Raw genomic sequence first — 14,869 nt, 5'->3', positions numbered from 1 at the left:
AAGGAAAAAAGAGACAAACAAACAGACCCTTAAGTATAGAGAACAAACTGCTGGTTGCCACGTGGGTGGGGGATGGGGAAACGTGACGAGGATTAAGAGTACACTTACTGTGCGATGAGCACTGAATAATGTACATACAGAACTGGTGAATCGCCGTATTGTACACCTGAAGCTAATATAACTGTTAACTTTATGTTAATTATACTAGAATTAAGAAAATAAAATAAATAAAACTTTATAAAGACAGGACCCAACCCTGAACATGCACCAGACTACCTCATTTGCATCACCCTAATCCCAGCCCTGTTGGATCCCGTCTTTGAATTTTTGATATTTTGTTACCATGGACTTTTAGAATTTTTAAAATGTTTATTCATTTTTTGAGAGAGAGACAGAGTGTGAGTGGGGGAGGGGCAGAGAGAGAGAGAGAGGGACACACAATCAAAAGCAGGCTCCAGGCTCTGAGCTGTTAGCACAGATGGGGGGCTCAAACCTAGGAAACGTGAGATCATGACCTAAGCCAAAGTTGAATGCTCAATGAGCTGAGCCATCCAGGCGCCCTATTAATTTGGATTTTTTACAAAATGTTTATTTTTTTATTTTGAGAGGGGTGGGAGTGGGGCAGAGAGAGAGAGAGAGAGAGAGAGAGAGAGAGAGAGAGAAAATCCCAAGTAGGCTCCATGCTGTCAACACAGGGCCCAACGCAGGGCTTGATCCCATGACCCTGGGATCATAGCCTGAGCTGAAATCGAGAGTCGAATGCCCAACCAACTGAGCCACTCAGGCGCCCCTAATTTGGATTTTTTAAACACTGCAATCAAATGTTATTTATCCTGATTACTGAGTTTTTGATGGTCTCTTTAATTTTGTCCAAGGGCAAATGCCTTACTCACCTCACGCTAGTCCCAGCAGATCCCCTTGGATTCCTTTCAACTTTTTTTTTTTGGTATGCTCACAGACCCATCAGGGTGGTTTTGATCCCAACAGTTAGTACCTGTGCCTCTTTTTCAGCGGCCTGCCCTTAGGCTAATGGAACTGGCTTTGCATAGGGAAAGTTATACATAGCGAAAGCCAAGTCCCTGGGAACTTCTACCTCCCTTCCGTCCCCTGTCCTGCTCACCCCACTTTTCCTCAGGGGCTTCTGTAGAGAGCACATTGTTGCATAAGAACCCTTCCCTCCATGTCTCCCTTTAGAAACATAATCTGACTCTGGGCTCTGTCCCAGCTAATTCCCTGTGATTCCAACATTCTCTCAGGCTCTTTACATGTCTGGGTGTTTCTCACCATCTCACTGGTAGAGAAATGTAACCGACTCTTTCTTTGACCACCAAAGCCATCCCCTTCCCTTACTTTACAGCATCCTGTGTGCTTTCTTCCTAGTGTTCCTGATAATGTATGATTACTTTTTCTTGGGTACCGGGTCCTCTTCCCAGCAATCAAATTGCAAAAGACGGGAGCCACAGGCCTTCCTTTCAGCACCTCCAGCATCAGCACTGCGCCCAGCACACAACTGATGGGTGCACATCAAGTCAGCATCCTTGTTTCCTGCCAACGTAGAAACTGGACGCGGACGAAAAGGTGTGCCCATGTTTGAAGGTGAATGTCTGTTTGTGGGTCCACTTAAGATTAGTCATAAAATTAAAGGAAATTTGCCTGAGGCACTCACAAAAGCCTAATTTAAAAAACAAGAACAAAAACAAAAATCTCCAATAGGGTACTGTTTGCTTTTTTCTTACCACCAGAGGTAGATTCTCTGCATCAAAATTTCTAATCTACAGGAAAACAAAATAAATTCACCTGATCAATAAAATGGATTATTAAGACCCATAACAAAGGAGTGGAATAACAAAGACTCAGTGAAAACCCCAGATTTTAGTAGTATTAGTAGCGCATTCTTGCCTTAACAGAAATATATTTGCAAAGTAAACCAAGAGCTCTATGGGTCAATGTTGAGTTTGGGCCAAAAATTACAATCCTGACTTCTCATATCTGGGGCTCCAGGTAACTGTGGAGTTCACACACCTTCTTTTCCAAATAGATTGTCTGACTAATAATATCCCTCAGCTTAAAAAAAAAAAAAAATCTTATTTCTCCTTTCTCACTGATTCTTGATGCATCTTATTCTCACAGCATATCTTCAAGTTCTAGAATGTATATAAATGCTAATACATGTTTCCCACTATCCCTTCCATTTTAAATACCTGTAGTTGTTCATCAATGTAAGGAATTTTTAAAATTTCTATAGCAGATGGTCTCAATGAAGGACTCTTGTTCAACATGCTGTAATGTTTAAAAAGAAAATTATTTTAAGAAAAGAAAAAGAAAAAAAGAAAAGAAAAAGAAAATTATTTTTCAAATGAACTAAAATATAAGTACAATTTAAAATTGTTTTTGTGGCAACATATTTATTTCCATACCGTTCCATGATGGTATTCAGTTCTCTTGGGTATCTCTGGGGGAGAGAAGGCGTGTCACCTTCAACAATTTTTAAAACAATGGACAAGAAATTGGAGCCAGTGAACGCATGGTTCATGCAGCACATCTCATATAAAATGCATGCCAGAGACCTAAAGACAAAGTCAAAGAAATTAAATAAGGAACAAATGCCCTATTTTAAATTTGATCACCATATAAAACCTTGGATGTATCAGGGCATTGGTTGTGAGACACTAACATATCCTTTGATTTCTTTGTTTGTTTAAAAGCTTCAGTACTATATTTCTTTTCCATTTAAACACATGTTTAATAAATGAAGAGGGTAAAGTGAAAAAAAAAAACCTTACAAAATGTAAGTCTGAATGACCACTTTTTGTCAGAGGAAAACAAACAAACCTACTATGTCTGCACACAGTAGGGTAAATAAACATTTGATCAATGTAGTAAAGAACCTCTATGAAGGAACAATAAAATACAGCTAAATATCTTTCTAAGGCAGTTTTGTTAATTATATGCAAAATAAAATTTTAATTTATCAGCCTAAACTTCCCTCAAATGTGTATCCAAGCATTTTGAAAAGGAAGCTGGCATTCTTTATTAGTTTTCTGAATAGAATCCATTTACAAGTAGGGTGGAAAAGCAGCTACTTGTAGCTCACATTAAAATGTATATAATTCTCCCTTTGAGGGTATGAAATAAGAGTATTAAAATTCTAGATCAGTCTGACACTGATAGGATTAACCATGCAAATCAGTAACCTCTAAACCAGCAGAATAATCTTTTAAATAACTCTGCATCATTAAGAAAAGGGGGAAATCTTGCCTGAACTTAATATTAAGAAAGAACTGTACTTCTCCTAAATTAATGGATTATTTTTAATCTCATGAGTATTTTGGATTATGTAACTAGCCAGGTCTCTCTTTTCATGTTAGTTGCTTGAAAAATCAGGAATAAACTTACAACCAACCTTGTGTAAGTTGTGTTTTATGTAACTTTAAACACTGTCCCACTTTCTTATAAAAGGTAGTGTCTGTATAAATAAATATATACATGAATACTATCACTTTAACCATTTTGTGGGTATCATAAAAATGTTCACTAATAAGAGAATCCTGGATATACTGAATACAATGAGATGTTTCTGTTTCAGTACATAACAGTAACACTAAACATTTCTATCTAATTGGTACTTTACATATATTACAAAGCAACTTCCAGATATAACTAAACAGAATCTCATAACTTCATAGTGACGTACAGCCCCTATATTTTTCCCATGCAACCTGGCTCTAAGAAGTTAAACGGCTTGATCAAATTCATAAGGTATTTTCTCTTCCACATTCTAGACTATTTTTATTACAGAACGCCAGAAAGAAGGAGGATGTTAGGATAAAACCCATGATAGTGACTAGAACACCAAGATCAATGTAAATATTATAAATTATGAAAATTAATTTTGTACCCATCCATAAGACTATTAAATAACGTAGCACATATTTAGGTTTCTATACTAGGAAAAATTTCCTTCAATAAATGTGAAATAAAGACATTTTTAGACAATCAAAAATTAAGAGAATTCATTGCCAGCAGGACAGCACTAAAAACAATCCCAAAATGGAATTCTTCAACTTGAAGAAAAATGATTCCAGGCAGAAACAAGGAATGCAGGGAGGGTCACACCTGTCAGAATGGCTAAAACTGACAACACAAGAAACAACAGGTGTTGGTGAGGATGCGGAGAAAGGGGAACCCTCTTGCACTGCTGGTGTGAATGCAAACTGGTGGAGCCAGTCTAGAAAACAACATGGAGCCTCCCCAGAAAAATTAAAAAAAGAACTATCCTATGATACAGCAATTGTACTACTAGGTATTTACCCAAAGGATACAAAATTGCATATTTGAAGGGGTACTTGCACCCGAATATTTAGAGCAGCATTGTCAACAATAGTCAAACTATAGAGAGGGCTCAAGTATCCATGGACTGATGAATAGCTAAAGAAGATGTGATATGTATATATCAATACATATTGAAAGTTTATGCTTTTATTTTGACATTGAGAACAAGATAAGTATGCCTACTATCACTACTTCTATTCAATATTGTAATGAAAGTGCTATTCAGAACAATAAGGCCAGAAAAAGTTAAATGAAAGTGTGTGTGTGTGTATAAAATGACAAATAAAAATACAAATATACAGTAATTATGTTAAATGTAAATGTATAATGTTTCAATTAAAAAGACTATCAGACAGTAAAAATTATATATATAAAGATTAGAAAAAATATATTAAACTGTCATTAGCATGTCAACATGGTTATGTACATAAAAGGTCATTTCAATAAGCCTGTGACAAACATTTAAAAAACGAAATGCATAATGCCATTTACATTAACATCATACAGTGTCAAATACCTAGGAATAAATCCAATGAAAGATATACACCCTACACTGTAAACCACAATACATTGTTAAGAGAAATTAAAGAACCTAAAAAGGGGGGGGCAGGGTGGAGGGGGAGAGATCCACATGTGTGGTTTGGAGGAGTCAAAATAATGAAGATGTCGATTTTTCCCAGAATGACCTATAGACTCAATGCAGTATCAATCAAAATCCTAGCAGACTTTTTGTGGGAATTGACAAACTGATTCTAAAACTTACATGGAAATGCAAAGGGACAAAGATAGACATGGTACATTGGAGGTCTTATATTATCAAATACCAAGATTCATTATAAAGTTACATTACTTATGAAAATGTGATATTAGCAAAGAAGAAAAAATAGACCATGGAATGAAACAGAGGGCTTAAAAACAGATCCACACAAATTCAGTCACTTGACTAATGCAAAGACAAACTGCACTATGGTAAAGAAAAAAAAATGATCCTTTTAACAAATTATGCTTGGCCAACTGAATACACATATGGAAAGTAATATATGTGGACTACTATCTCACACCAGACACATGCACAAAAATCACCAATTTTTACTATGAAAAATAAGATCATAAAGCTTGTAAAAGAAAACAAGAATATCTTCCTGATCTGGGGGAAGGCAAAGACTTCCTAAACAAAACATAAAAAAACACTGGCAGTAATGTTATGCACTGATAAAATGGACTCCATTATAATTAGGAACTTCTATTCATGAAAAGACACCACTAAGAGTGAAAAGGAAGAAACAGAGTAGGAGAAGACATTGCAGCTCAAATATTCATCAAAGACTGGTATCCAGAACTGGTTAAAGTTCATTAATTTATTAATTACAACTCCTACCAATCAATAAGAAAAAGGAGAGAACCCAATGGAAAAATGGACAAACGACTTGAAGAGACGCTAAATGGCCCCAAATCATGAGACGTTTGACATCATCAGTCATCAGAGAAAATGCAAATGAAAAGCACAGTGCAGCACCACTATACACTTTCACCGTAAGAATTGGTGAAAATGAAAAAGACAATATCAAGTCAGTACTTGTTACACTATGAGAAAAGTTTTCTTAACAAAAAGAGAGGGGAAGGCTACACATTACTAGTAAAATATAATCATCAAATCGAATCAAATGCTTTTATTTGGGTGGATATGTGTAAAATATTTGTGTGTTATCAACTCTGCCCCAATATGCTGACTTATTTTCCCCAAAGAAGAGTCTAATTTGAACCTTGAGAATGTTTAAAATAGTAGAGCTACAGGTCTATCAAGATTTGCTAATTCTAAACTGTCATTGTATTAGTGAGAAAACCAAAACTCAGAGAAAGGAAGTAATTTGCCCAGAAAGGTGCCATATTAGATCAGCTTGTTTGGTGTTGGTATTGTTCTCATTCAATATATCTTAAAAATATTTTCTAAAAAATTTACACTCACTACATACACTCTGCTATGTAATCTAATGTACATGTAGTAATTTTAACACTGAAAAAAAGGAATGAAACTCACAGGTCTAAGTGTAGAAGGCTATCAATCACTCAGCACCCACATACTCTTCTGAGGATTTAATTCAGCTCCTCCTGTGGGCTCAGAGTCTTCTTCAGGCCTTGGGTTAAAAGCACAACAAAGCCAGATAATCTCTCCTGGCTCTGATAGGTTGAAAGGGCTGGATGAAAGCAACAATCTCTGACACAGGACATTTTGAGCTGACTTGGGAGCAGACTATTATATTATCTCTATCAATAATACAAATGGTAACAATAATAATTGTAATCAGAAAAATACTAGCTGAGGGGCGCCTGGGTGGCTCAGTCGGTTGGGCAACTGACTTCGGCTCAGGTCATGATCTCGCGGTCCGTGAGTTTGAGCCCCGCATCGGGCTCTGTGCTGACAGCTCAGAGCCTGGAGCCTGATTCACATTCTGTGTCTCCCTCTCTCTCTGACCTTCCCCCATTCATGCTCTATCTCTGTCTCTAAAATGAATAAACGTTAAAAAAAATAAAAAAAATAATAAAGAAAAATACTAGCTGAAATTTTAATAGTGTTTACTATAAATTAGGCCCTGTTCTATATTCCTTACATATATTAACTCATTTAATCATTCTCATAACAATCCTAATGAAGCAGAAACTATTATTATCACTCCCATTCTTCAGATGAGGAAACCACAAGATTAGGTCAATTGTTAATGCTTCCATATTGAGTAGCTGGTGGAACTGGGATTGCAACACAGTTTGTCTGGCTCTAGAGACATGAAGTCTATGCCATCCTGCCTCTCAATGCTGTATTTCTGATCATTAAGGGCTCTTTTCAATTGGAAATCATGGCTAAACCAATGGAAGACCTTCAGGCAGGGGCTGATTTCCCAAGCTTACTTTGGGTTCTACCTGGAACCATAATTCATCTTCAGGGATCCCTAGGGCCTAAGACAAGCCATGCAGGGCATCAGACCATGCAAATATAGGGCATACAAACAATGAGACCCTCTTTGGCAAAAGGAAAGGAAGGTAGGCAAGTTTGGCTTTTGTTTTTCTGTTGCTTCTCATGGAAAGGGAGTTAGTGGTCTATTAAGTACAGTGAGTTGATCATGAAGTCAAACTCTACTTTTATGGAGACATAACTCTACCAAAGCCACATTTGATGGATATACTAGGGTTATAAAAAGCTGTGGAATTATCTGGCTAAACAGACTATAGAACAATTAGATGTAGAGACTAACTTAGTAATCAATTAATTTTGATACAAGACTATTCTCTTTCTTGGAAATCCTCTCAGCTTCACTAAAGACATTCTGTTTTCCATTCACCTATCTCATTTTGATCTAGTGAGATTTACTTGCACTTGAGCACATGGAAGAGTGACTTGTAGAAAGGGACCTTCCCTGGTCCCTGTGCACCTGCGTGCAATAGATATAATCTGATTACACACACCACCAGGACACTTTGGGCAAAAGATTTTTGATTATCCTGTTACAAGTTTTTTTTTTTTTTTTAAGTTTATTCATTTTGACAGAGAGAGAGAGAGAGGGAGACCACAAGCAGGGAGGGGCAGAGAGAGAGGGAGAGAGAGGATCCAAAGCAGGCTCCAGGCTCTGTTCTGTCAGCTCAGAGCCCAATGTGGGGTTCAACTCACAAACCATGAGATCATGACCTGAATCGAAGTCAGATGCCCAACTGACTGAGCCACCCAGGCGTAGCTATCCTGTTACAAGTTAAAATTTATCTACTATATATACATTTTATTCTAGTAACTATACATCTATGTACCTATGGTTTTAATTTTTTTCCAATTTCCAGCTAAACATTTCTAATGGGAATAATTATATAATCTTGAACTCATCAATTCCATCCTTTTTGAAGATGTTTATCTTACTTGACTCCCAGTCTTAAATCTGGCAGTGAGGAGGTGGTTGAGGGGAAAGTAGAGGGCAAGTTGAAAAAAAGAAGGTGCATTTTATTTAGAACTCTATGATTTGTATTCCTTTTTTTTTCCACCAAAAGATAGCTAACTGTGAAGAAGTAAGCAAATAAATCCCTGAAGGAGGAAATTTAGCAGTGAAAGGGAAATCTGGGATCAGGTGCGTGTGAAGCAAATTACACCTGAACTCCATAAACTCACCATCTGTCCAGCTTGACCAGAACTACCCAAAGGATTTCAGGAGCACAGGTTGATAATGAATTGCAAATGAAACTCAGACGTTGTCTTGTCGCAAGGAACTAAACTTACCCTTTGAAATCTGTTCAGACTCTGCAAACAGAAACCTACCCCACCATAGCAATGCATGACTCTGGTTGGGGCAGCTTTACTGATCTTTTAGATATTTTTATTTTACATAATTGATGATCATCCTGATATCTAGAAAAGAGTACACAGGGGCGCCTAGGTGGCTCAGTCATTTGAGCGTCCAACTTTGGATTTCAGCTCAGGTCATGATCTCACAGTCCTGGGGTCTAGCCCCACACTGAGCTCCATGCTGGGCATGGAGCCTGCTTAAGATTCTCGCTCCCGCAGCAGACCTATCCACAGAAGCTTGGAAGGCCAGAAAGGAGTGGCAGGATATATTCAGTGTGCTGAATCAGAAAGATATGCAGGCAACAATTCTTTTTTTTTAATTTTTTTAAGGTTTTATTTATTTTTAAGACAGAGAGACAGAGCATGGGTGGGGAGGGGCAGAGAGAGAGGAGGACACAGAATCTGAAACAGGCTCCAGGCTCTGAGCTGTCACCACAGAGCCTGACGCGGGGCTCAAACTCATGAACTGTGAGATCATGACCTGAGCCGAAGTTGGACGCTCAACCAACTGAGCCACCCAGGTGCCCCTGCAGCCAAGAATTCTTTATCTAGCAAGGCTGTCATTCAAAATAGAAAGAGAGATAAAAAAGTTTCCCAGACAAACAAAACTTAAAGGAGTTTGTGACCACTAAACCAGCCCTGCAGGAAATTTTAAGGGGAACTCTCTGAGGGGAGAAAAGATGAAAAAAAAAAAAAATATATATATATATATACACATATACATATTTATATTTATTTACATATACATAAATAATAAATATACATATTTATTTTATTTATATTTATATACATATAAATACCAAAAGCAACAAACATTAGAAAGGACCAGAGAACACCACCAGAAACTCCAACTCTACAAGCATCATTAGGACAATAAATTCATATCTTTCAGTACTCACTCTAAACATCAATGGACTCAATGCTCCAATCAAAAGACATAGGGTAACAGAATGGATAAGAAAACAAGACCCATCTAGATGCTGTTTACAAGAGACCCACTTCAGACATAAAGACACCTTCAGATTGAAAATAAGGGGATGAAGAACCATCTATCATGTTAATGGTCAACAAAAGAAAGCTGGAGTAGCCATACTTATATCAGACAATCTAGACTTTAATATAAGGACTGTATCAAGAGATGCAGAAGGGCATTATATCACAGTCAAGGGGTCTATCCACCAAGAAGACCTAACAATTGTAAACATTTAGGCACCAAATGTGCAAGCACCCACATATATAAATCAATTAATCACAAACATAAAGAAACTCAACGATAGAGAGAGAAGGAAGATGGCGGCGTAGGAGGACGCTGGGCTCACCGCGCGTCCTGCTGATCACTTAGATTCCACCTACACCTGCCTAAATAACCCAGAAAACCACCAGAGGATTAGCAGAACGGAGTCGCCGGAGCCAAGCGCAGACGAGAGGCCCACGGAAGAGGGTAGGAAGGGCGGCGAGGCGGTGTGCGCTCCACGGACTGGCGGGAGGGAGCCGGGGTGGAGGGGCGGCTCGCCGGCCAAGCAGAGCCCCCGAGTCTGGCTTGCAAAAAGCGGAGGGGCCTGACGGACTGTGTTCCGACAGCAAGCGCGACTTAGCGTCTGGGAGGTCATAAGTTAACAGCTCTGCTCAGAAAGCAGGAAGGCTGGAGGACAAAGGGAAGGAGAGCTGCTGAGCCCCCGGACGACAGAGCTCAGTTTGGTGGGGAACAAAGGCGCTCGCCAGCGCCATCTCCCCCGCCCATCCCCCAGCCAAAATCCCAAAGAGAACCAGTTCCTGCCAGGGAACTTGCTCGCTCCGCGCAAACACCCAACTCTGCGCTTCTGCGGAGCCAAACCTCCGGCAGCGGATCTGACTCCCTCCTGCTGCCACAGGGCCCCTCCTGAAGGGGATCACCTAAGGAGAAGCAAGCTAAGCCTGCCCCTCCTGCCCCCATGCACCTTGCCTACCCACCCCAGCTAAGATGCCAGATCCCCAGCATCACAAGCCTGGCAGTGTGCAAGTAGCCCAGACAGGCCACCCCAGCCCACAGTGAATCCCGCCCCTAGGAGAGGGGAAGAGAAGGCACGCACCAGTCTGACTGTGGCCCCAGCGGTGGGCTGGGGGCAGACATCAGATCTGACTGCGGCTCCGCCCACCAACTCCAGTTATACACCACAGCACAGGGGAAGTGCCCTGCAGGTCCTCACCACGCCAGGGACTATCCAAAATGACCAAGTAGAAGAATTCCCCTCAGAAGAATCTCCAGGAAATAACAACAGCTAATGAGCTGATCAAAAAGGATTTAAATAATATAACAGAAAGTGAATTTAGAATAATAGTCATAAAATTAATCGCTGGGCTTGAAAACAGTATAGCTGACAGCAGAGAATCTCTTGCTACAGAGATCAAGGGACTAAGGAACAGTCACGAGGAGCTGAAAAACGCTTTAAACGAAATGCATAACAAAATGGAAACCACCACGGCTCGGATTGAAGAGGCAGAGGAGAGAATAGGTGAACTAGAAGATAAAGTTATGGAAAAAGAGGAAGCTGAGAAAAAGAGAGATAAAAAAATCCAGGAGTATGAGTGGAAAATTAGAGAACTAAGTGATACACTAAAAAGAAATAATCTACGCATAATTGGTATCCCAGAGGAGGAAGAGAGAGGGAAAGGTGCTGAAGGGGTACTTGAAGAAATAATAGCTGAGAACTTCCCTGAACTGGGGAAGGAAAAAGGCATTGAAATCCAAGAGGCACAGAGAACTCCCTTCAGATGTAACTTGAATCGATCTTCTGCACGACATATCATAGTGAAACTGGCAAAATACAAGGATAAAGAGAAAATTCTGAAAGCAGCAAGGGGTAAACGTGCCCTCACATATAAAGGGAGACCTATAAGACTCGTGACTGATCTCTCTTTTGAAACTTGGCAGGCCAGAAAGAATTGGCACGAGATTTTCAGTGTGCTAGACAGAAAAAATATGCAGCCGAGAATCCTTTCTCCAGCAAGTCTGTCATTTAGAATAGAAGGAGAGATAAAGGTCTTCCCAAACAAACAAAAACTGAAGGAATTTGTCACCACTAAACCAGCCCTACAAGAGATCCTAAGGGGGACCCTGTGAGACAAAGTACCAGAGACATCACTACAAGCATAAAACATACAGACATCACAATGACTCTAAACCCATATCTTTCTATAATAACACTGAATGTAAATGGATTAAATGCGCCAACCAAAAGACATAGGGTATCAGAATGGATAAAAAAACAAGACCCATCTATTTGCTGTCTACAAGAGACTCATTTTAGACCTGAGGACACCTTTAGATTGAGAGTGAGGGGATGGAGAACTATTTATCATGCTACTGGAAGCCAAAAGAAAGCTGGAGTAGCCATCCTTATATCAGACAAACTAGACTTTCAATTAAAGGCTGTAACAAGAGATGAAGAAGGACATTATATAATAGTGACAGGGTCTATCCATCAGGAAGAGCTAACAATTATAAATGTCTATGCGCCGAATACCGGAGCGCCCAAATATATAAAACAATTACTCATAAACATAAGCAACCTTATTGAGAAGAATGTGGTAATTGCAGGGGACTTTAACACCCCACTTACAGAAATGGATAGATCATCTAGACACACGGTCAATGAAGAAACAAGGGCCCTGAATGAGACATTGGATCAGATGGACTTGACAGATATATTTAGAACTCTGCATCCCAAAGCAACAGAATATACTTTCTTCTCGAGTGCACATGGAACATTCTCCAAGATAGATCATATACTGGGTCACAAAACAGCCCTTCATAAGTTTACAAGAATTGAAATCATACCATGCATACTTTCAGACCACAATGCTATGAAGCTTGAAATCAACCACAGAAAAAAGTCTGGAAAACCTCCAAAAGCATGGAGGTTAAAGAACACCCTACTAACGAATGAGTGGGTCAACCAGGCAATTAGAGAAGAAATTAAAAAATATATGGAAACAAACGAAAATGAAAATACAACAATCCAAACGCTTTGGGACGCAGCGAAGGCAGTCCTGAGAGGAAAATACATTGCAATCCAGGCCTATCTCAAGAAACAAGAAAAATCCCAAATACAAAATCTAACAGCACACCTAAAGGAACTAGAAGCAGAACAGCAAAGGCAGCCTAAACCCAGCAGAAGAAGAGAAATAATAAAGATCAGAGCAGAAATAAACAATATAGAATCTAAAAAAACTGTAGAGCAGATCAACGAAACCAAGAGTTGGTTTTTTGAAAAAATAAACAAAATTGACAAACCTCTAGCCAGGCTTCTCAAAAAGAAAAGGGAGATGACCCAAATAGATAAAATCATGAATGAAAATGGAATGATTACAACCAATCCCTCAGAGATACAAACAATTATCAGGGAATACTATGAAAAATTATATGCCAACAAATTGGACAACCTGGAAGAAATGGACAAATTCCTGAACACCCACACTCTTCCAAAACTCAATCAGGAGGAAATAGAAAGCTTGAACAGACCCATAACCAGCGAAGAAATTGAATCGGTTATCAAAAATCTCCCAACAAATAAGAGTCCAGGACCAGATGGCTTCCCAGGGGAGTTCTACCAGACGTTTAAAGCAGAGATAATACCTATCCTTCTCAAGCTATTCCAAGAAATAGAAAGGGAAGGAAAACTTCCAGACTCATTCTATGAAGCCAGTATTACTTTGATTCCTAAACCAGACAGAGACCCAGTAAAAAAAGAGAACTACAGGCCAATATCCCTGATGAATATGGATGCCAAAATTCTCAATAAGATACTAGCAAATCGAATTCAACGGCATATAAAAGGAATTATTCACCATGATCAAGTGGGATTCATTCCTGGGATGCAGGGCTGGTTCAACATTCACAAATCAATCAACGTGATACATCACATTAACAAAAAAAAAAAGAGAAGAACCATATGATCCTGTCAATCGATGCAGAAAAGGCCTTTGACAAAATCCAGCACCCTTTCTTAATAAAAACCCTTGAGAAAGTCGGGATAGAAGGAACATACTTAAAGATCATAAAAGCCATTTATGAAAAGCCCACAGCTAACATCATCCTCAACGGGGAAAAACTGAGAGCTTTTTCCCTGAGATCAGGAACACGACAGGGATGCCCACTCTCACCGCTGTTGTTTAACATAGTGCTGGAAGTTCTAGCATCAGCAATCAGACAACAAAAGGAAATCAAAGGCATTAAAATCGGCAAAGATGAAGTCAAGCTTTCGCTTTTTGCAGATGACATGATATTATACATGGAAAATCCGATAGACTCCACCAAAAGTCTACTAGAACTGATACATGAATTCAGCAAAGTTGCAGGATACAAAATCAATGTACAGAAATCAGTTGCATTCTTATACACTAAAAATGAAGCAACAGAAAGACAAAGAAACTGATCCCATTCACAATTGCACCAAGAAGCATAAAATACCTAGGAATAAATCTAACCAAAGATGTAAAGGATCTGTATGCTGAAAACTATAGAAAGCTTATGAAGGTAATTGAAGAAGATTTAAAGAAATGGAAAGACATTCCGTGCTCATGGATTGGAAGAATAAATATTGTCAAAATGTCAATACTACCCAAAGCTATCTACACATTCAATGCAATCCCAATCAAAATCGCACCAGCATTCTCCTCGAAACTAGAACAAGCAATCCTAAAATTCATATGGAACCACAAAAGGCCCCGAATAGCCAAAGTAATTTTGAAGAAGAAGACCAAAGCAGGAGGCATCACAATCCCAGACTTTAGCCTCTACTACAAAGCTGTCATCATCAAGACAGCATGGTATTGGCACAAAAACAGACACATAGACCAATGGAATAGAATAGAAACCCCAGAACTAGACCCACAAAGGTATGGCCAACTAATCTTTGACAAAGCAGGAAAGAACATCCAATAGAAAAAAGACAGTCTCTTTAACAAATGGTGCTGGGAGAACTGGACAGCAACATGCAGAAGGTTGAAACTAGACCACTTTCTCACACCATTCACAAAAATAAACTCAAAATGGATCAAGGACCTGAATGTGAGACAGGAAACCATCAAAACCTTAGAGGAGAAAGCAGGAAAAGACCTCTCTGACCTCAGCCGTAGCAATCTCTTACTCGGCACATCCCCAAAGGCAAGGGAATTAAAAGCAAAAGTGAATTACTGGGACCTTATGAAGATAAAAAGCTTCTGCACAGCAAAGGA

The 14,869-nt window shown here is 39.2% G+C and overlaps 1 protein-coding gene across 5 annotated transcripts in view; it reads right to left on the bottom strand.

Moving 5' to 3' along the window:
• Positions 1 to 14,869, bottom strand: part of NEK11 (NIMA related kinase 11) — a 284,063-nt gene that overhangs the window by 170,061 nt on the left and 99,133 nt on the right. For 4 of the 5 annotated variants that reach the window (XM_086674282.1, XM_086674284.1, XM_086674285.1 and 1 more), the window contains 3 exons: positions 2,418 to 2,567; positions 2,202 to 2,280; positions 1,737 to 1,772 (listed from right to left, as the gene is read on the bottom strand). In XM_086674282.1, the coding sequence (XP_086530408.1) occupies positions 1,737 to 1,772; positions 2,202 to 2,280; positions 2,418 to 2,567 (265 nt within the window). The remainder of the gene's footprint in view (positions 1 to 1,736; positions 1,773 to 2,201; positions 2,281 to 2,417; positions 2,568 to 14,869) is intronic. The other variant, XM_086674283.1, reaches the window with a different exon arrangement.

The sequence above is a fragment of the Puma concolor genome, chromosome C2 (genome assembly GCF_028749965.1).
Source record: "Puma concolor isolate L17-30 chromosome C2, mPumCon1.1.hap2, whole genome shotgun sequence".
NCBI lineage: Eukaryota > Metazoa > Chordata > Mammalia > Carnivora > Felidae > Puma > Puma concolor.
This window is presented reverse-complemented; position numbering and strand designations above follow the sequence as displayed.